Source organism: Pseudonaja textilis, chromosome 1 (assembly GCF_049901715.1).
Source record: "Pseudonaja textilis isolate UNSWEBS1 chromosome 1, rPseTex1.2, whole genome shotgun sequence".
Lineage (NCBI taxonomy): Eukaryota > Metazoa > Chordata > Lepidosauria > Squamata > Elapidae > Pseudonaja > Pseudonaja textilis.
This window is the reverse complement of record NC_141990.1, coordinates 226304629-226327098: the sequence shown is the minus strand read 5'-3', so window position 1 is coordinate 226327098 and position 22470 is coordinate 226304629. Positions and strand designations below refer to the sequence as shown.

Below are 22470 nucleotides of genomic sequence, written 5' to 3'. Positions count from 1 at the left end.
AATCCAGCCATTTTTCCCCCCATAAGGAGGAACTGAAAACTTCTCTGTTCACCTCTGAATTATAAATGTGTTAGAAACCTATTACAGGAAACATGGTTTATTCTAACTATGAACAGAAGAAGCAATAGCTTTCTAGTCTCCTTGGCACCGTGCACAAACGGGAAACTGAACCTATAAGATGCAGTTTACGCCCTTCAACAATACAAGTTCTAATGACATACTGTCTCAAAGCATCATTAAACATGTAAGCTCTGGCATAGTGTTGGACTAATTCGCTGGACGGCTTTGAGCTTATCATTATGCCAGTAGTAAACCATGGATAAGAATGACTCTGATTGTTCTTAACATAAATCAACATCACTTCAGTGATTGCTGCTTCCTCACCTGAAGTCTGAGTTAACATTATCAGCAGGCTTCTTGGGACAGGATAATGAACTGCTATTGCAGATGGTGCAAAATAAAATTCCTCACTCTGTTCCTTAAATCCAATTAATGTCTATACATAATTACATATGTCACCTATGCTTGCTGGTATTTGCTCTTAGAGAGACTACATTAGTCTCCATTTTAAATCAGCAACTGGAAATATTTTAGTATGTCAGGGTCAATCACCTCCTACTAAGGTTTAGCACTTATACTTCCTATATACTGTATTTCTGCGACACCTGAAGCTTGAAGAAAACATCAGCTGCATGTATGTACTATGGATAATTACCTACATCTGTTTCCGAGTGGGGAGGAAAGTCCTCTCTAAAGTCTGCACTGAAAAGCAGCAAAGTTTGCTTTTATCTTCCTTCCTACTTAATTTTTAACAAGGGTTGCTGGGGGCGGGGGGAGGGGAGAGGGAGAGAATCCTCCATGTTTGTCTGGAGCCATTAGCGCCAGAGGATTTCTGCTTCTCTATCCAGCAAAAAGAAGAATGCAGCAATGGATTTGATCTCAGTGGGGAGCCCAGGATAAACCTCAGGAATCACTAGACTGGCAAATTAAACCAGTGTCTGAACATGAACTTGAAGATGAAAAATGTTAACTATTTTCACTTCTTCTTATGTTTTGCCTCTGAATATCACTACCACAAAAATGGTTTGCACCCATTACCTGCAAATATTCCTCAACCAATCCTTCACAAATGCCATTAAAAGAAAGGAAAGAGAGAGAATAAAATCCAAAGGGCACTTTGGTATGTGGATAGAATGAACACACACAGAGAGAAAATAGAATGGGGAAGAAATCAGATTTTAACCACCAGCATATTTATTTATATAGGTTATCCCATATTTGCTGCAACATGAACACTCAGGAACTCAATTCTGTCACATTATAGATTGTGGTCCGTTGAGTTGCCAAGTATGCAAAGCTAGATTGAGAGTTGTTAGTTGCACACCTGACATGTTTCTCAATGCATTCCACATATTGAATGTGGTTTCTTCTATATAAGTGCGGAAAGGATGTCACAGACCTCTTTCAATTTTTTTCTTCCATAATCCTAGATCTCAGATGCATAAAACAGAGAAGTATTTTTTTTTTCCCAGAATGACTAACACTTATGCCAAATACTATTGGTGGAATGGGGGCGGGGAGAACAAATATTATCCAAAATGTTTTGCAGTAATTCATAAAACATAGATGCTTATTCATTCCAGTACTTCTGATAGTTCCTGAATTATACACAGTTGAAAACAAACAGATAATGAAAGATAGCTAGACAGATATATGATGGAGGATAAGACACAGATTGAGTATGGGCATCAAGAGAAATCTCCCACATCATTAGGGGGAAAATAATTAATCTTTGCTACTGTCACTTTTGGAAAAACATCCATTTATGATAACCATCTCACTGGAAATAAGCAAGCTCACCTGGTATTTATCAGGATCTGCACCTCCAGCTTGTCCCACAAAAAGTCCTGCTCCTTCTTCCAGCTCTATCTTACCAGATGACCTCTCAAGATGAACCGTCTTAAATTCTTCACACTCCATATAAAGCACCACATTGTAATCCCGCACACTGAGGGCAAAACGAGTCCACAGATTGACCAGGGAAGGGACAGAAAATGTGGCTGCAACATTGGAATTTTGAGAGCCAGGCTCCGTATAGTAGAATATGATCTGCTGTTTTCCATCTTTCACCTCAGAAAGCTTCACACCAACGTAGATGATTGACTGGGAGGCATCCGTAAGAGCGAAAAGCACCCCTGCGTTGTCTGAAGTGGGTTGAATGTAGAACAAGAGTGAGAAGTCTCTGTAAAAGGGGCTTGGGAGATGGTACCGTGCCACTTGTCCTGCATTGGCATCCGGTCTAAACACGTAAGCAGGACTTTTGTCTGGGCCATAGATTTTGGTTATCTGGTCTGGTGGAGGATCTCCAATCAACTCTAAGAGACCAACTTCTCTGCTGAAATTTTCTGTTAAGAAAAGAAATTGGGTAGTTTCAGAAACACCAGGGACAATACCCAACATCCCCTGGAAAATCTCTTAAGAATCAGAGTGGGAAAAAGAATAATCCTGAGCTTAGTTCTATATTGAATCCCATTTCTTCTGCCCATCCATATAGCCCAGCTATTTCCAAGCTATAGATTTTTTTTAATCTCCCCAAAATATTCAGTATAAATAACTTGTTGCACAGTGAGGAAGGCATGTTGAGTGTCATCGTTCTGAAACAAGTAGGATTTCCAGATGGGTCCAGTGTTCTACAAGACTACCTGCTTTCACTTCAAGAAATGTGGTTGTGTGACAAAATTCTATTTAAATTTTAATTGTAATCTTCTAAAGATTCAACAGTTCTCTCCCTCCCTCCCTCTCTCTCCATTAAATAGACAAAGTTGCTGTTAGTTACTAACCTAACCCAACCTAGATATGGTCCCAAATGAGCCAGGATGCTCTGCTAACAAACTCACCCCCGTCCCTGATCACCCCTCCCCCAACTGGAATATTGCAGTATAGTCTGAATGGAACTGCTCTTCAAAATGACATAGAAGCTTCAGCTGGTCCAGAATGTGGCAGGCAATCTACTAGCTAAAAACTTTGGAAGTGCAGGATTACATCTATTCTTAACTCACTGATTGCCAAAGGGCTCCTGGGCCCAATTCAAAGAATTGGTCATTACCTATACATTGTGGGGCTAGGATGGGCCTCTTGGAAATCCCACCCCAATGAGAAATCCATAGGGCTGAAATGAGGTAACCAGACTTTCCAATAACAGCATTTTGAAAGAGTCTACTATTGCAAACCAGGAGTTCAGCTCCATTGATTTTCTTTTCGTCAAGAAAGCCCCTGAAGCTTCTTTATCCCAACAGTCCAATCATATCTTTGGGGGTCAATCAGTGTTTATTGTGTTAAAGATTATGACACATTATATCAACTGTCTTTTTTGTTTATTGGACATTGGCCAGAATCCTAGTGATGCAGGTGGTATACGAATATCATAAAACCAAGAAATAAACAAATATGTCAGATAGTGCTGAGGAATCAGAATGAATTAAAACAGTAGCTGACCAGAAACTTCAGGCATAAAATCACATTCTGCAATCCCACCACTTTGGCATCCTCCTTACATGAAGAATGTGGGAGGAGGAATACATCAATTTTTCAGATACACAGTCTTGATCTCTCAAATCACAAAAAATCTTCAATGGCTTCAGATCTGATCTAAAATATATATAAATGATTTCTTATTTCAGGCTACCAAGTCAGTTGTGAATAATAACACATGTTGTCACAGCATCTAACCCAACAGTTTTTTAAATTGGCTGGGTTTGAGTAAGTTTTCGAACCACAAATCAGTCAATCTCATTTTAACCATGGCTATATTTGACAACATGCTAATTCAATATTTGAAAAACTCACTGTCAAATTAAGTGCCAGTCCTATTAATTCACCCAAGATAAGATAGGCGGCTATATAAATTAGATAAATAAAATAAATATTGGATAAATTTATTAGTTAAAATTAGACTTTGCTGTCAAAACTTCATATGGCAAGTTTCATGTTAGAAAAATCATTTCTAAATTACTGCATTAATTAGGACTTTTTCTCTTGTAAATGCATACAATCAAACTCCAGGTAGAAGAGTGGAGTGGAGTAGGGTAGGATAAGGATAAGGATAAGGTTAGGGAGAGGGAGAGGGAGAGGGAGAGGGAGAGGGAGTGCGATAGGGATAGGGATAGGGATAGGGATAAGAATGGAATGGAATGGAATGGAATGGAATAGAATAGAATAGAATAGAATAGAATAGAATAGAATAGAATAGAATAGAATAGAATAGAATAGAATAGAATAGAATAGAATCTTTTAATTCTAATTAGTGGCAGTTGCATATGCATTAATAGAAAGATACCAGTTCCTTTGAATGGCTAAATGTACTACACAGGACCAACAGTGATCTAACAAACTTGGAATCAGCAAGTCTTTAGAAAAAAAACACACCCTATTTTTAAAAGAGAAATGAACAAGACTCTCTGTTCTTCTTTCTAGGCAGCACATTATACTTTATGTACAGAATTCAACATATGATATTTTTCTTAAAACAATTCACGGAACTGATTCAGGGAACAGATAGCCTACAGCTCCATGTCCAGACTCTCAGGACAGTAGAGAGAGCAAAGGCACTTTGCACTGTCTATGTTCAGGATCAGCGCCTACTATAACTTGCTTATAAATTCTTATAAATGCCCCCCTTGAGTGTAATAGGCAAGAAAAGTTATTTAATGAGATCATTTCTCTCCCTCCCCACATTAGCTCAGCCAGGCATAATTCCAATCGGCCTTTCTTCAAAATCAATGATGAAAATGACAATCTAAAAAGATTCAGGGGAAAGAATTGTTAGGTGGAGGGAAGAAGGTCAAGCACCCCGTTCCAGGGACCATCTTCCTCTTGCAATGTCTTCTTCCCTCCTTCTCCAAGAAATAAATCTGGAAAATTAGTTCAAAAACAGCATTGGAGAATGTAGACTATCGCTTCCATCCCTGGTCTGGAAGCACATTTGTGTACAGTAGCAACAAAAGCAGTAGTTAAAACAACTAAACTTAAGTTGGGAGAACTCTTTAACCTGGTACTCAAAAGCAATTTCCCTTACAGTTCAAGTGTTGAATTGTGCTTGGAAACTAACTGGAAGATACTAAAGAAAAAGTATTTAAATTTCAATAAAGAACATTTTCTAATGGCAGTTCAGCACAAATATTTTAAATGAAGTACAGCTTCCAAGCAATATTTAAAGACAGCTGGAACATACATTACAGGCAGTCCTTGACTTGTGATGGATCTGCCCAGGCTACTTACCACCCAGATTCAAAGTACCAATGGCCATGTCCCCCCACAATCATGTGATCGCATTTTGGGCGCTCAGCAAGCAGCCCACATTTATAGCTGTTTGCATTATCCCATAGTCACCTGATTGCAATTTGTGACTTTTTTGCATTTACTTCCAATTTCCAGCAAAAAACCTACTCATTACAAACAATGGATTCGCATAATGACCACAGCTTTTTCTTAGCAACCATTGCAAAAAGGGTCATAAAATCAGGTGCAGCCACATGATAAGCTGCTCAATTATGGTCGTAAGTCAAGGACTACCTATTTTGGGGTATATTTGGCTTCCAGTTTGACTAGCAGAATTGTGTGGAATACTGCTCATTCCTCATTTCTTACTGATATTTTTGCACCATTGAAAATGAAGGACCCAGTATATCTATGGAGTGATCAGCCTTCCACAGTTTCAGCCTAGACTGCAAGATCTTCATTTTGACAAGTAGGTCAAGGAAAAGCAGGAATTCAAAATCCACCCTCAGGCAGGGCTCTGTTCCACAAGAATAACATTTTACGGATTTTCAAGACTTCCATGAAATCTATCACAGACGCAGCATCTGTTGCTTGCTGGCAGGGACCAGACACAAGGGACTAATTCACACCAACAACAGGATCTATTTTGTTTCAGTTTGTATTATTTGGATGGGAAAACATTTCTTCCTGCAGTACAACTGGAAATCCCTGCACAAAGTCTCTAGTGACTCTGCTTAAAGGAAAGCTCACTGGAAAGCTCATCCTGAGAATACAGATTTTGCAGCGGCTGCTTCCTTTCCCGTTGTGGCCCCAAGAGAGACAAGACATAGAATGTCATTTTTATCTCATCGTTTCTTTTTCTGGATAAAATGGGCTGAGGATTCAAAATCATTTTGCATAGAATATATTCTAGAAATGTAGCACAGCCAATGAGCCCAAATACTTTGCATATGTTTAAGAAACTATGAGAATGGAAAATCAGAGTTGATAAATGAAAACTGATAACAAAGTTGTGAGCTGAATCTACAGTTCAGACCTACAGATTTCCTCGAAGTATTGAAATAATCTTCTGTTCAGATAAACATTATTCTTGCAACCACACAGCTGTATTTAAGCCAGGATTGTAATGAGTCATTCACCATCTCTAAATAAAAAGGCTGAGAATTTCTAAGCAATCTGAAAAGAGACACTGGATATAAATTTCAACCTGGCTCTAGATGGAGCAAAAACAGAATGACAGGCAATTTACTTTTTAAAATGTAGAGCTACTTTTATAGACTTTCTTGCATGGCAGGTTTAGGTAATGAATTTAATCTCTTTCATATGGCAGCCAGAATATAATAAGCAACAAGGCGGTTCTTCTGCCCATAAAACAGAATGAGTAACTTGGCGTCCAGGTCCTGAAATCTTTGGATGCAAATAAAGGGGAAAAATTAATCTGATAAAATAAGAAACATGTTAAATGCATGACTTAAATTTGGAGAACAATCCTATTAAGTATATGGAATTAGACATAATCCAATAGTAATAATTAGATTTGTCAATGAAGTGAAATGTAGCTTTTGCCCTGTCCTGGCCCATCTGCTATGTTCTGGAGAGCAGCCAGCAATACCAAATAGTGTCAACTCAGCCTGAAAAAAACAATCTGTCCAGCCCTCCTTTTGCACTAAAGGGTTCCTCAAAACTTTGAGAATGGTACATCCACAAAGTACCTTAAATACCACCATTGTATGGACAACAGGGGCACCCTGAAAGCCAGAACAGAAAACTTACTACGTTTTGAAGGAACAAGAACAAATCAAATATTCACATGGACAGAAAATGCAAATATGTTCTGATTTAATAACCATTTTGTAGTTCTGTATGGAATTAAGGAGCTAATTTTAGTCACACTTGACATGAACATAAAATGAAGACGCACGATAGGGAGACGGCATGTCAACTTTAATTCCTAAAATATATGCATTCATTACATTGCCTGAACAGAAACCTCCAGACTCAAGCTCTGTTCAGATATGATAATGAGTGTGGGTGGGAAATGACAAGGTCTTTCATTGCCCCATTCACAGACACATACATTCCCCCTATGTACACATAATGTATGAACTGCTGCCACAAGAACTCTTTTAATAGTCTATGCAAAACTGCAACATTCTTTGTACTTACAACTCCTTATGCTCTTTGTATATGGAAGCCCTAAGCATAGTTGCTGTTCCTGTAAAATGTCAGCTCCAAGCTCCCCCGCCCCCCATGGCAAATGGTCTTGCCCAGCCTATGCCTTTTTCAAGTTGTTTATTTACTTATTTAAAACATTTCCATAGCTGCCTGTATTATAATATGACACATTTGCAGCGTGCAGTCAAAACAAGCATGAAATGGAGAACCCATGGTCCTCTTGATCAGTAGTGGGATTCAAATTGTTTTACTACCGGTTCTGTGGGCATGGCGTGGCTTGGTGGGCATGGCAGGGGAAGGATACTGTAAAATCCCCATTCCCTCCCCACTCTACTAACCTGCTTTCCAGCTCCGTTCTCCTGTACAGGCAACAAAAGAAAACCTAGCCGATCACCTGGGACTCGGCAGACAGAGAATAGATGGGGGCAGGGCCAGTCAGAGGTGATATTCCAAACTACTGAAAATTTCCACTACCGGTTCTCCAGAACTGGTCAGAACCTGCTGAATACCAGCTCTGCTCCCGACAGTGCTGATCTCCAGCCACCTTGAGCAAAGGGACATCTTATGTACAATAGCCAACAGGTAGTCCTCGATTTACAATAGTTCATTCAGTGACCATTCAAAGTTACAACGGCACTGAAAAAAGTGACCTATGGCCAATTTTCAGACGTATAACCATTGTAGCATCCCTATGGTCATGAGATCAAAATTCAGACACTTGGCAACTGACTCATATTTATGGTGGTTGCAGTGTTCTGGGGGCACATCAGAGGTGGTATTCAACAAGTTCTGACCAGTTCTGGAGAACCGGTAGCAGAAATTTTGAATAGTTCAGAGAATCGGCAAATGCCACCTCTGACTGGCCCCGCCCCCATCTATTCTCTGCCTCCCGAGTCCCAGCCAATCAGGTGGGTCTTCTTTTGTTGCCCTGCACAGGAGAACAGAGCTGGAAAACAGGTTAGTGAGGTGGGGATGGAATGGGATTTTGCAGTAACCTTCCCCCAGGAGTTGGGAGGGAATAGGGATTTCACAGTATCCTTCCCATACCACACCCACCAAGCCACATGCACAGAACCAGTAGTAAAAAATTTTGAATCTTACCACTGGGTCACATGATTCCTTTTTGCGAACTTCTGAAAAGCAAGGTCAATGGAGAAGCCAGGTTCACTTGGCAACAGTTTGACTAATGTTTAACAACTACAGTGATTCACTTAACATCTGTGGCAAGAAAGGTCATAAACTGGGGCAAACTCACTTAGCAACAAAAATATTGGGCTCAATTGTTCTCATAAGTCAAGTATTAAGATGAGTTAGAAGGCGGGACCCAGCCAACCTTTGGCTAATCTTGAAAAAAAACTGAGCAGGGTTCATCATTTCAAATTCAATTTCCATAAAGGAAATTTCAGGGATGCAGGTGGAAGTAGGCAAAAAAGGGGAGAGGGATCCTTAAAAAAGGCAGTGGCGAGCTACTTCTATATTATTATTGCCACCCCAATCCCCACCCCAAGCTTGGTTGTATCTATGTAATCAATAGAAGTAAAGTTCAACTTGCACACTTTTCTTACTTAGCCTAATATCTAGAAGGCCTATTTTGTGTTACATTATGATGCTCAGGCTTCACATTCTCTTCTTCCTGACCCCACTTGGTATACATGGTCAATGAAGGAATGGTCATGGAAGACCTTCATGTGAGAGCCATATGGGATAGCCAATGGTATTCCTTGCTACCTGTAATAGTGAAGGAAAAGCAGTTTAACTTTATATTTTCTGATTACGTTTACACCACACAAAATGGCCCAGCCATTTCCTCCCATAGTCCATCAGCAAACAGGCCTTTGGTGATGATCTGACATATGCTGGTGTGTCTCAAACTTGACTTCTATGGACTTCAACTCCAAGAATTACCCAGCATCATATGCCATTCGTTATCTTAAGGAAAATCAACATTAACTGAAACTTTGCCAAGCATTTGGTGCCTGCTGTCACAATTTTCAAATCCTACTGTAATTTTTCACTTCCACGTGCGCTTGAACAGATTGTAATCCATGTGATATTTGCTCATGCCACATAGGATTAAGAACTTTTTGTATTACATGAAAAGATCAAATGAATGGCCGCTTCACATAATCCATCTGTCCAATGCATTTTCAGAGAATCTCTCTTTCATCAGGGAATTGCTCTGCTTCCAGGATAAGAAGTAATGAATGGCAACATATCAAAGAGAGATCCAACCTAGAACTAAGGAGAAATTTTCGTGAGAGTGAGAACAACTAATCAGAGGAATGGCTTGCCTGCGGAAGTTGTGTGTCCTAGAACACAGGAGGTTTTTGAGAAGCGATTGGACAGCCATTTGTCTGAAATGCTATAGGGTCTCCTGCTTGGGCAAGGGGTTGGACTAGAAGACCTCCAAGGTCCCTTCCAACTCTGTTATTCTGTGTTCTCTATAAGAGAGGACTCTGAAGCTACTGTGATATCCTAAAGTACCAGCACGTTCAATAGTTCATGGTCATTCTGCTCATGCTCCAGGGACTGTCCTTTTCAGGGAAGAACACAGCTGCAAGAGAGAAAGAAATCTTTAGCCTTGCTGATTTTGGCTAGATGAGGCAGACATGAGGAGATCCATCCAAATCTCTGTTCCACTCCTAACAACGACCTTGTATTACCTTTCTGTAACTTTCTGTGTAAAATGAAATAGATCTTGCAAAGCCAAGATTCTGCAAAAAAGAAAGCACTGCCCTGTGCAAGCAAAAAAACTGGCATGCACACGAGAACATAAACTTCAACTAGGGAAAGAATGATGCTCCTATCATTCGCTTTTCCACCCACGACCTCTTTCTCACATGCACAGTTATTAGTCACTCTGAACTCAACTTTTTTCCTAATTGCCCTTTCCCCTGAGTGGTGGAATATTGAACAACATATACTGCAATACGACAAATTGCAGAAGCAACTGTTTGTTGGATGTGAGGGAACATGGTGCTGAAGTGAGACAATTTCCTGAAGACATAAAGATGACATATTGTATAAATGCACAAGAGGGGAATAATAGCCTTAACATGTGTATTTTGCAGAGAAACGTTTTATGGAAAAGCTAAATTGACAGATTGCTACTTATACTTTTCTTTTCTTAAACTGGCAAATATCCCTCAGCCACTCTAAAGTGCTTATTTTATATTCCTCTATATAAAATACCAATAAAACTGTCAAATAAAATAGGCCCTTTATAATGTGGTACAAGATACAAAAATAGATAAAATCTAGCCCCTCACCCAGGTGATTCCATAATGCCTTAATATCTGGTTAATCACTGACATGAAGAACAAATTTTGCTCAAAGATACCTTGTAAGGCACATCTGCAACCATTGCTTTCCCAGGATATCTCCTGCAGTACTCTGTGTCATCTTGTATCTTGACTTGTATCATAATAAGAGCTTCAGTTCCAAAAGTTCGTGCTTCTTCTTGTTTCTCCCAAAGTCAAAGGCCAGCACTGTTTTCTCACTTGGCCCCTTCACTATTGCAGTCAATCAGTCAAACTTGCCCCAGCCAGTGCTTTCCAGATGTGCTATTTGGTCCTGCTTGCAGCTGACTTACCGTCCTTCCTCTCTCCCACTGTTTCTTGCCAACCTGATTAACTCTGGCAACAGCAGGGGTGACACAACAATGCCGTGTTCACAGGCATATGAGTGATCCAAATGGAGTGAGGACAGATGTTATAGGGGTGGTTGCCCACTAAAATGTATATGAGTCTGTGAAAAAGACAACCTCTGGCTGTTTGAACACACAGAGGTATGAGAAGGCCCGTGTGTGCATTTCCAATTAAAGGAAGTACAACTAATCATATTTTTTTCTGCAGTGGTTCCATTCTTTCCTCATTAAAGATCCTTGTAAAATTCTGGAATGAAAGCCTCATCCACAGCAGCCTCTATGTTGCCTTGGAGTCAGAAGGGGATCCCAGCTGGGCACCCTGCGCTCACACTGCATCTTTGCAACTCAGCATGCCAGACTGCATCATCCACAATTGGCAGCTTTCCTCCACTGAACCTGTCAATCATTTTCATCCCACAAATAGCTCATGAACAGGATACCTAGGCAGTCTCCTGTTTACAGGTGCTTTTGATCTTTCACTGCTTGGATTTTTATTTTTGCATTGACTTATCAACCCATTTTCTGATAATTGTCCTGTTGCAAGAAGAAGTCCAGAGAGGGAAATTTATGTCACAATTTCTGCATATTTGACTCTCATGTTTGGAGTGTGCGTTGTGTCTTTTATCCAGTGAACGGCCCTCTTCGTGTCCTATAATACTCAGTGCATGTCAGCATCAAGCTCCATTCTCTCACAGTTTTCTCTATTAGGCACTTGTTTTGAGAGATACGACTTCCCAAAATAGTTTGTGTCACTGACACGAGAAACTCAAATTTGTGTTGGACCTTGCTCTTTAGCCCAGTTGGAATATTCATATGCCATCTCTAGGTGCTCTTTGATTACCTTTTCCTGGCAAGGGAAGCTTTTCATGCATACAACTTGAGCAGGTGAAGGCCAAGTTCTACAGGCTCCTGGGGGAATATGGTGAGCTGTCACTTCTTCTCATTCCTCACCCAAAGTGAGTTTGGGTAGCTGAAAATAGTCAGGGCTTACTTTTCACAACCAGTAGCCTACCTAATGTTCTCCAGCGGCAATGTGCCATTTGGTTATAGAACTCCCTGAGAAGTGCTGGTTTTGGTTCTTGAGGACCTGTCACAGCTGAAGTATCTTTCAAAAGGTTTCACTGCCATGACAATACACAGGAGATACGTGCTCACCAATAAAAGAAGAAGAATTGCTGTACTACAGCTGCACTTAAATTGCACAATCTCAATAGGAAAACTCTGATTGGTTTATTCATTGCTGATTGCTCAAATTTTCGGGCACTTCATGTTTGGAGTGCACTGGTTATTATCTGGAATTCAACAGAGCTTCTTTGTGCTTACAATGAAAAGTACAAGAACTAAAGCTGGTACTATAGATTCCTGCTTATGTACAGTAGGTAAAATCTAGCCGTGTACTTTGATACTAACTCCATAAATCATGTGCTGAGCCCAAAAGAACACGTGGCTTTATTCCACAACATGATCTGGACCATTCCTTCTGCCACCCATCCTCCCAGACTCTTTCTCTTGCATCCCTGGGAATGCTGTGGGGCAGCCTATCCCCTAAGACACATGGTCAATGGGCTCACTGACCAGGGATGACAATTGTTGCTTCCGGCTTGAGGTAATGTATTTCTCAATGGTTCCTTCTTAGCCTTACCATGACTGCCATGCTTGGTCAGATTAGACACACTAAGTTGTGACCAGTGGTTGGGGGCATCCTTGTGTGAGTAGTGGAGAATATACAGTGTACTGCAATTTGTGCAGGATTTTCTTTTCTGCTGCTGTTGGGTCCATGGTCCCATCAGGAAACATGTATGTGGAAATGTCACCAATTGTAGCAAGAGTGGCCAATACTAGGGCCATTATTGTTCATTCCATTCATATATCACAGTAGTCATGGTGATTGGTGCTGTGGTGTTCCTGGGTAGGTTGATGGGTTACACAATACTTCAACATTACCCTGGAATAACATATTGCACAGGAATTGAACAGTGGGAGTGATGTGCTGTTCTGTCTATGCAACCTGCTATGTTCCTTTGAGAGCTAATGACCGTGGATTGGGAAGGAAGATTAAGCAAACCCAGCCACAAAATATTGTTCCATATTCAATTTATAATCTTACACAGATTTATGCAGGAATCAGCTACATGAATAAAAGAGATAATGAATGTCCATTTGATCAAGCAGGCCTACTTAATGTTAAGCACAAAAAACACTGAAAGGGTTGATTATGATTATACTGAACCTACACCCACATTGCTGCTCCCTTACTATCCCCTCCTAATAAATTCCATTCCTCTACTCCCTGGGAAAGCTGCCCCAATTGGCATTCCATGCTTCCCAGTATAATTGCATATTTTTATTTCGGAAAATGAAATATTTATGAAGAACATCAAGTTTCTCACGAGACAGGCTGGTCACTTCTTATCCAGTAATAATTCATTTAGCAACATCAGCAGAACACTGGGATATTTATATGTTGACCCTATACAATAAATTATTATATTTCTGGCATAATTCTTCATCTTTTCTCAATCACTCATACAGCTGGTGAGAGTGTCCCCCCCCCCCCAATACATGTTAAGCAAACAAGCTAGAGCCAACTGATGCAACCAAACATCTCTATTTTAAAAAAATGAAACTCTAAATATTATAATCGTTATTATCCATTGCATGCATTTTAGGCATGATTTAAAACACCCTTTAAAAATAAAGTTGTTACAAAACCGGACACAATTACAATGTGAAAACTATCCTGGACTAGGTTAGAGGTGAGGGAAAAACCAACAATATAAATCAAAATGTGTCTCAAATTGAAAACCCAGAATTGATTATTGTGCTAAATAATTTTGCAGAGAGAAATCAAGAATCAAATAAGCAACCCTAAAATCCACCTTCTTGGTGATGTTAAAATTCAGTATCTGAATCAAAAGAAATAAAGAGTATTTAAGGAATAAAAATATGGTGCCTTTTCTCAAGTACATTACTGCATGAATAAGAATATGTTTTTGATAAGTTAAAGCATTTATGAATTGAGACGTTGGGATATTATTCTTACTCATAGAGTAATCAAATTAAATCAAGGGTTAAATTGGCAACTTCAGTGATTCTCTCCAGGGTTAGATATGGTCTTTTTATATATGAAAAATGTTTTTTTTAAAAAGGTCATGATCTAATTATAATTAGATAATTATATCTTCTCATATCCTGAAGAAAACTGCTACCATTAAAAAGAGATTCTAACTACATAAAACAGGGTTATGATCTTTGCCTTTTGGTTAAGAAGCAAATTTTCTCTCTAGTAATGCCATCTTTTACTGTATTTTTTTTTTTTTGAGAGAAATATTAACTTCAACATCTAAAGTCAATGACTCATTAACTAATCAACAGACCCAAACCTGTGTACATTTTCATTTTAGTGCACCCACAAGGCTTTACAATCTGCGAAAGACATTCATCTAACAAATGCCAAAAAATGCTTGGCCAGTAAAACCAAGCCATGTGGTAAGTGTTTAGATAAAAACTGGCAAAGCTTGGAGATCTTGATCTTAGGTGTCAACCAAAAGCATTCTGTCCCTCCTGAAATTAAGATGGTGAACACTGAATCAGTTTTTTCCCCTTTTAAATAAACAAACAAGTCCTAATTCTTTCAAGTCCACAAATGTTGCCATTTGGCCTTTGCAGATGTTATGTTTGGATGCATAGGATACTCAAAACTAAACAGCAAAGCTGCGTTTAAGAAAGATAAAATGTGCAGTCCACAATCTTTCACTCCCACACAAGCACTGTAAATGGAGGCTGACAGACCTACAGCCCACAGGAAAAGAGCTAAGGGACACCCAACATTGCTCCAGGGCTGCCTCCCCTTTGACCCGAGATCAGGGTTTGTACTGTGAACAAAGATAACCCTTGTTAGTTATGAGTCACCCATCACCACCAGGGAGATTAATGGCTCCTAAAAGATGAGCAATCAAAAGAGATTGCCAGATGTTTGTTCCCTTTTATATATCCCCCACCCCAAAATAGAGTTCCCAAAGTAGCTAGCTATCTTCCTAATAATGCCTGCCAGTATTCAGCTACCACACAGACAAGCAAAGGTCAACTCACATGACTGCCTTGACCTTTAGACTGTGTGAGAACATCAGAGAGCTAATTTCTCTGTCCCAGTTGGCCAAGACTCCCCTGGGTAGCAAACAGAGACCCTTCCCCAACTGTAAAGCCTGTGGAGCTCCTTTAAATTGGAAATTCAACTCGAGTTCTGGGTATCCAAAACCTCCTGTTATACATATTAATGCAAACTGATGCAGCATATGGAAATCTAAAACATCAACCAAATAAGCAAAGTAGATTAGATAACATATAAAAGGAGAGAAATCACAACATACGAAGGATCAAAGAACAAATTTTTCTTGGCATCTAAAGGTATAAATGACAGCACCAAAATGGCTCTTGCTCCATTTTTGTATTTGATCAAATGGGTTGTAATTCATGAAGTTATAAGATGTAATTAATGGGTCAGCTTTTCTGATGTCACAATATTCTTCTTTATATTAAAAGAGAGCACTATCTTGGTGGTCTCTGTCCAAACTTTAATGTCATTTATGTTGTCCCAAGGTGTAATCTGTGAGTTGTAAAGTTCCGAGTCCTAATTCCCATACAGTAATCCTTCATCATTGCTCAGGGTTGATGGAGGGGCATAGTCCAAATCATCTGGAAGGCACAAGGTTGCCTAACTCCATCTTACAAGTATCCAGGCTTTTTATTATTCCCACCCATGGAGAGGTACATGAAGATATGCAATTTAATTTCTAATCACAGTTTATGAAAGAAGTTTATTGTACAATCGTTCAGATAGTTCCTTCTAGCTCTATTCCACAGCTTTGAGGCCTAGACTGAAAATTAATAACATTTCCCAGGAAGTTAGGAATTAAGAATCTAAATAGCTTTGAGCATCCAAGAGTTGCAAGAGCAAAACAACTTCCTCTTCCTTATTCTGTTCTAGCCTTAGGAACCCAGTCCCACGCTCGGATGATTTCCCAAGCCTTTGTAAAGCCCTGCTAATTCCAGGGCAATCAAGCATGATGAGAAAATCCTTGATGAGGGAAGCCAAGTAACCAACAGGACGTTTACTCGAGATGTCTCCAGTTCAGTGCAATGTCTCTAGAGTCAGATTCCATTTACGTACAAGTGGGCAATCCATGGCCCACTTAGAACACTTGGGTACTGTCCCTTGGCTTTCAAGGCTTCAGAATACAGGTAGCCTTCAACATATCATAAAGCCATGGTGGTGCAGTGGTTAGAATGCAGTATTGCAGGCTAACTCACTGCTCACTCCAGGAGTTCGATCCTAACCGGCTCAAAGTTGACTCAGCCTTCCATCCTTCTGAGGTTGGTAAAATAAGGACCCAGATTGTTGGGGGCAAGAGGCTGACTCTGTAAACTGCTTAGAGAGGGCTGTAAAGCACTGTGAACTGGTATATAAGTCTAAGTGCTATTGCTATTGCTATCACCACAGCTGGAATCAGAATTTCCATTGCTAAGTAAGGCAGTTAAGTGAGTTGTGCTCAATTTTACAATTGTTTTTGCCATAGTTGTTAAGTGGATCAGGCATTTGCTAGGCAAATCCAGCTTTCCCCCATTGATTTTTCTTGTTGGAAGGTGGCTGGGAAGGCTTCCAATGGCAATCACATGATCACAGGATGCTGCAACCTTTGTAACACATGCTGGTTGCCAAGCGCTTGGATTTTGATCATGTGACAGTGGGGATGCTATGACACTCTTAAGTGCAAGGACCAGTCCTAAATCATTTTTTTTCCAGTGCTGTTGCAATGATCACTAAAGAAATGGTTGTGGCTTCCGGTTTGAGTTCCTTCGACGACAGACAGAAATCCGCAATCATGCGCAGTTTTGGTCTGGGATCGCCGCTGGAGCGCCCTGAGCCGGCTGGTTTAGGGGCTAAGCCACCCCGTAGAGGTGGTGAAGAGAGGGGAGACTGCCAGCAGGGTTGAGGAGAGCCACATCTCTCCTCCTCAGCTGGCCATTACTCCCTTTCCCGAAGGCGGTTGCAGCGGTGGTCAGAAATGGCCACCTCAAAGAAGAACTCAACCGGAAAAGAATGTACAGGAGGAAGATAAGAAGTGAAAGTTTTGGCTGACCGGGTTAAATTGCAAAAGCAACAACTAAGGTACCCTGGAATTTAAACTTACAAAAAAATAACATCGCTCCCAAAGAAGACTCGGAAGCAGCGAAAGAAAGTGAAAAGGGAAAGGTTTGGTTTTTTTTCTTCTTCTTTCCCTTTCCCTATACTGACAACTAAGAGACTTAAATAAGAAATTGGAAAAATCCGATTTGACATCAAGAGGCAATTAAGCTGAAAATAAAACAAAATGTCAAAGGGATAATAAAGATTTCTAGACACTAATTTTTTTTTTCATAAGCAGGAAGGGAGAGAAAAAGAATAAAAGGGCAGGATCTGGAAAGAGGGAGGAGACTGCCTGGAATTAAAAAGAATCTACAGTAAAACTTCAACAAGACTTCAAAAAAATACATTTTAACTGAAATTTTGTAACTAAACAGTAGAACCACAGGAAGAGAAAGTGAAAAAAAGAGTAAAAAGAAACAGCTTACGTGTATTTAGATTACTTGGTGATCTCTGGGTTCTTGGTTATTGCATTTGAATGACTAAAATTAATTGGGTGGTTTTTTAAAAATTTATACAATGGCACTACTTCTGGATGAAAATGGAACTTAAAAAGTACAAAGAAGATGCACAAGAAGGGAGGGGTTCTTTTGGCTTCATTTTTCAATTCTTAGAAATGGAGATTTGGAACTATGAGAAACAACAAGAAACGTCTGCAAAACAAGAAGACTGGGACAAAGAAGAAGCCATCTTTAATGAACAAGTAATTCTATGTGGGGAAGAAAAAGGAAAGTGGGGAAAGAGAATGGAGAATTTAAGACTTAAAAAACAACCAAAGAAAAGAAAAATAATTCAAAAAATAAGTATAATACTGGAAAGCAACAGAAGTGGGGAATACAGAAGAGAGAAATAGAGGTAGAGAGACAAGGGGGTAAAAAGGGGAGAGAGAAGAAGAGAGGGAAGAAGGAAAGGAAAAGAAGTTACAAAGGACCGGAAAGATATAGAGAAACAGGACCTATTTAGAGATAATGGGTGAAAATCTAACTGAAAAAGGGATTCTGTAAAGGTACATAAGATTGTATTGTTATATTAGTAATAGAAATAACTTTAGAAAATTGGAAACAATGTATGATTAAAATGAGGGATAAAATAGTTAGTGTAATTTAGTGAAATGTTTGTTAATAAAATAAGTGAAATAAAATAAATGAGAAAATTGAATTAGGAAGGGACAGGAACATTTTAATTAGTTAATGTTTTATAAAATGTAAGTGAGGGGGGAATTAATTATGGGAAGCTTATAATTGTCCCTATAGAAGTATGATATTTAATTGGAAAGTAATGTTAAAGAAGTTAAGATTTTAATGAATATTAATATTAATGATAGAATTGAATTGGAATGGAATGTGTTGTTTTAATTACATATATTTATAATTTTTTCTTTTTTTAAGAATATAGTGTGTATTTTAAGAATGTACCAAGCAGAATCCGAATGGAAGTTATGTATTATATTGAATGTTATAACTTTAGGGTATATATTGAAGCCTAAATAAGAGTTAAATGGATAAACTTAAAAGATATAAAGGCATCATACTCCAATCAATAACTACAGGAGAAACTTTGTTTAATGAGAAAAGATAATAGATAATTGAAACAGGACAGACAAAAAATATAAATATAATGATTTGAATTGAGACGAGATAATTAAAATAAAATTGAGAAAATTAAAAGAGGGGAGAAGCTATGCAGAAAACGTAAAACAGTAATAAGAGATGGAATAGAACATAAAAATGAGCATGAAATTGAATTTGTGTCTGTACGAAGAAATGTAACCCGGGATTGCGCTACTTTCAAAAAAGATGTTTTATTTGTATTTTTTTGTGAAAACTCAAATAAAATTTACAAAAAAAAGAAAAGAAAAGAAATGGTTGTAAGTAGAGGATTATCTGTACCTGTTGTTTTTCTCTACTGACCTGCTGGTAGGAAAGGGATGGCTGTTCTCAACATTGTTTTCAGCAGATCCAAAGAACCAATAATATTGAGAAAACAATTTGGAGGAAGCTTTCACACCTTAGCTCACTGATTCTCCCAGTGCAACTGAGCGGCTCCCCCCCCCCCAATAACTGCAGTGGTCTTCAGTAGGAATGGTCTCCACATGAAAGGGTTTTGGGTAATGTTGTTGATGGAATAATGAGCTTCCTCTCTTTTCCTGATATTAAGTTACATCTTGACCAGAATAAATGGATGGAAGGAAACTTGACTTCCTGGTGAGCCCAAAACAGCTGTGTATATAATTGCATGGATTCTGGACAGTTTGCAAATATGCTTCATAAAAGGAATTTATTTGCAAGGCTGTTGCCTTCAGCAGATATCGGCAACATGTCATCCATTAGTGCAAATTCTCAGAGATGTTTAGTTTGTCACCCACTTCACATTTTATTTCTACCCTCCACCCCTTCTTTTTATTTCTTAGTCTTTACTGTCATCTTATTTAAAAGAGTGGATCTGGCCTCACAGTACTGTACTCCATAGTGGTGCTGATGGTGGTTGCAATTCAGTGTTCTACCTAGTGCTGCCTGGGAGATGGCAAGACCAGGATGCCTGGTTGGAGCAGAAGAAGGTGGCAGAGGATCATCCTTACCAGTTTGTCTTCTGGTAACATTGCCTAGTCTGGTTGGCCTGGGCTCACCTCCTTATACGTTCAAATTTTCAGATATACTCCTAGCCAAAATATACTTTCTCCTGTCTACAGAAATCTATATCCCGTGTACCGTAAGTTCTTGTTTTGTATTTTCAATGCTGCTCAACATATATAACATTGGAAGTTCTTATAAATCTGTTCAAGAGCTCTGTGCTCACTGCAATTAGTGAAATTATCCATCTTTTTAAAATTTCCTACACAAGTCTGCAACACATGGTTCTATAAACCTAAATACAGTATATTTCTTGACCAAGAAAGAGCAGCCCACCCAAAGTCACCCAGAAAGTTTCTGTGGCTGAGGACAGACTTGAACCTGGGTCTCTGCAGTGCCAGACCACCATCCTAAGTTCTTCACCACTTCAGCTTGTCATATAATCACTTCATACCTCTTCTTAAATCAAGAAGAAATATTTCAAGATAACCAAACTGAAGACCAATGCTAACTTTTTTGCGGGGGGGGCACTCTATTTCAGTACTGACTCCTAGCGATTGCCTGGGCTGTAGTCCCTGGAGTTTTCTTTGCAAGGCTTTTCACAAGTGGTTTGCTATTACCTCCTTGCTAAGGGTGAGAGAGAATGACTGGCACAAGGTCCCCCATCTGGTTTCATGTCTAAGGTGGGACTAGAACTCACACTCTCCTAGTTTCTAATCTGATGCCATAGCCCAGAGGTCTTCAAACTTGACAGCTTTAAGACTTGTGGACTTCAACTCCCAGAATTCCTTCTCCAGCCATGTAAGCTCAGGAATTCTGGGAGTTGAAGTCCACAGGTCTTAAACTTGCCAAGTTTGAAGGCCCTTGCCTTAGCCTCTCAACCAACTGACTTGGCCAACTGACCAAAGCTAACATATGGTATGTAATATGGGAAAATGCTATGATAAACAATTGTGTAACACAATTGTATTATATGCACATGATTGTCTTAAGCAAAGTTATTGCAGTTAAGGCAATCCTCTCTCCAATAAGCACAGCCAGACTCTGTCAAGAGTCCGTATGAAAGGCACAGCATTTTCTCATGAGGCACTTGGCAACTCAGATGGTGTGTGGATTGCTGTTATTTTTACAGAACTAGTGACAGGACAAATGGTTCAAAATAGAATGGTTTCATTTGTTAAGAGACCCTGATGTATTTGTAGTTACAATGGCAGGAGGTAGAAAGAGAAGAACAAGAACATTGGATTCATCAGATAATCACGTTGCTCTTAATGAAACAGATTGCACAAACTGGATTCATGTCCAGACTTGACCAAAGAGGCCTTTCTCCTAGTACTGTTGACTACAATAGTGTATTATGCTATATCCTCCAGACAGCTGTAAAAATTACAAGCCATGAATGCCAGCAAGTTTGAAGCATGATGCAAATGCTTTGTCCTGAATTGGTGCCACAAAAAGAAAGAAAAAGAGAGGAAATGCCAGATGTTCTAAATTATTAAGGTAAGTAAACTCCTGATAAGAAGAAAAGCATCTATTTGTGCTTATGCATTGTGGGGGGAACGCTACACTGAATGGATGTCCTTTGACTCGGCAGTCCTGTATTACACCTGGATTTAGTATCTATCTAAATTCCAGTATATCTAAGTCTTCTGAAACAGGGGTCATCAACCTTGGCAACTTTAAGACTTGTGGACTTTGCTGGCTGTGGAACTCTGGGAGTTGAAGTCCATAAGTCTTAAAGTTGCCAAGGTTGGAGACCCCTGTTCTAAAATATTATGTGAAAATCTGGCTTTTCAAGAGAAGAACGCTGGCTGTGAATTCATACCTCAAAGGCAGAGAGAAAACCTTTGCTGCTTAATTCTTTTGTTGCGGTTGCAGCACGGTGCTAATTTTTTATTTATTTCATTTTTTAGATCTTTTTATCTCACTTTTATAAGTAACTCAAGGTGAAGAACATAGCTACTGTTCTTTCTTCCTTTTATTTTCCTCAGAACAATAACCCTGTGAGGTGGGTTGGGCTGAGCGAGAGAGACTAGCCCAAAATCATCTAGATGGCTTTCATGCTCAACAGGATTAGCACTCATAGCCTCCTACTGTAAGTTCCTACAATCCTAAAGTCTGGCTCCTACAATCCTACTGATAACTGACAACTGAAGAGGTCCAGGGGGTCAAACACCAGGTGAGCAAATATATCTGATGGAGAGTCCATGCAAATATTAAAAGGGGAAGAAAAACTGGTCCACCAAACGGGGGACAATATTATCTGTATAGGTTCAAAACACGTACTCTAAGTAGCATCTGTAGCCCAACTGGTCCCTCGGTCCCAGCTATATGAATGCCAACACTGAAAAGGCAGACAGAGGAGCCACATTCCCACATGAATTATGTTTCAAATTAATGTAGCTCCAATAGGCTGCTTTGGCAAGTAACATTACAAGTCAAATGGGGTATTGGTGTACTAGCAGCAGCTCATAGTGAACAAAATTTCTCTTGTCACAGCTACTACAAATAGATGTCACAGCCACTACAAATGAGCAGAAAGCTTCCCCTTTAGTTCCTACGGCATCTCTCAAGATATTTCAACACAAAGATGACTCAAATCTTGGAAACTGGTGACA

General features: G+C 39.4%; 1 protein-coding gene across 5 annotated transcripts in view; it reads right to left on the bottom strand.

Annotated features, from left to right (window-relative positions):
• The window catches only part of COL18A1 (collagen type XVIII alpha 1 chain), a 101550-nt gene that overhangs the window by 70104 nt on the left and 8976 nt on the right, over positions 1 to 22470 (bottom strand). For all 5 annotated transcript variants that reach the window (XM_087920782.1, XM_087920783.1, XM_087920778.1 and 2 more), the window contains exon 2: positions 1861 to 2405. In XM_087920782.1, the coding sequence (XP_087776908.1) occupies positions 1861 to 2405 (545 nt within the window). The remainder of the gene's footprint in view (positions 1 to 1860; positions 2406 to 22470) is intronic.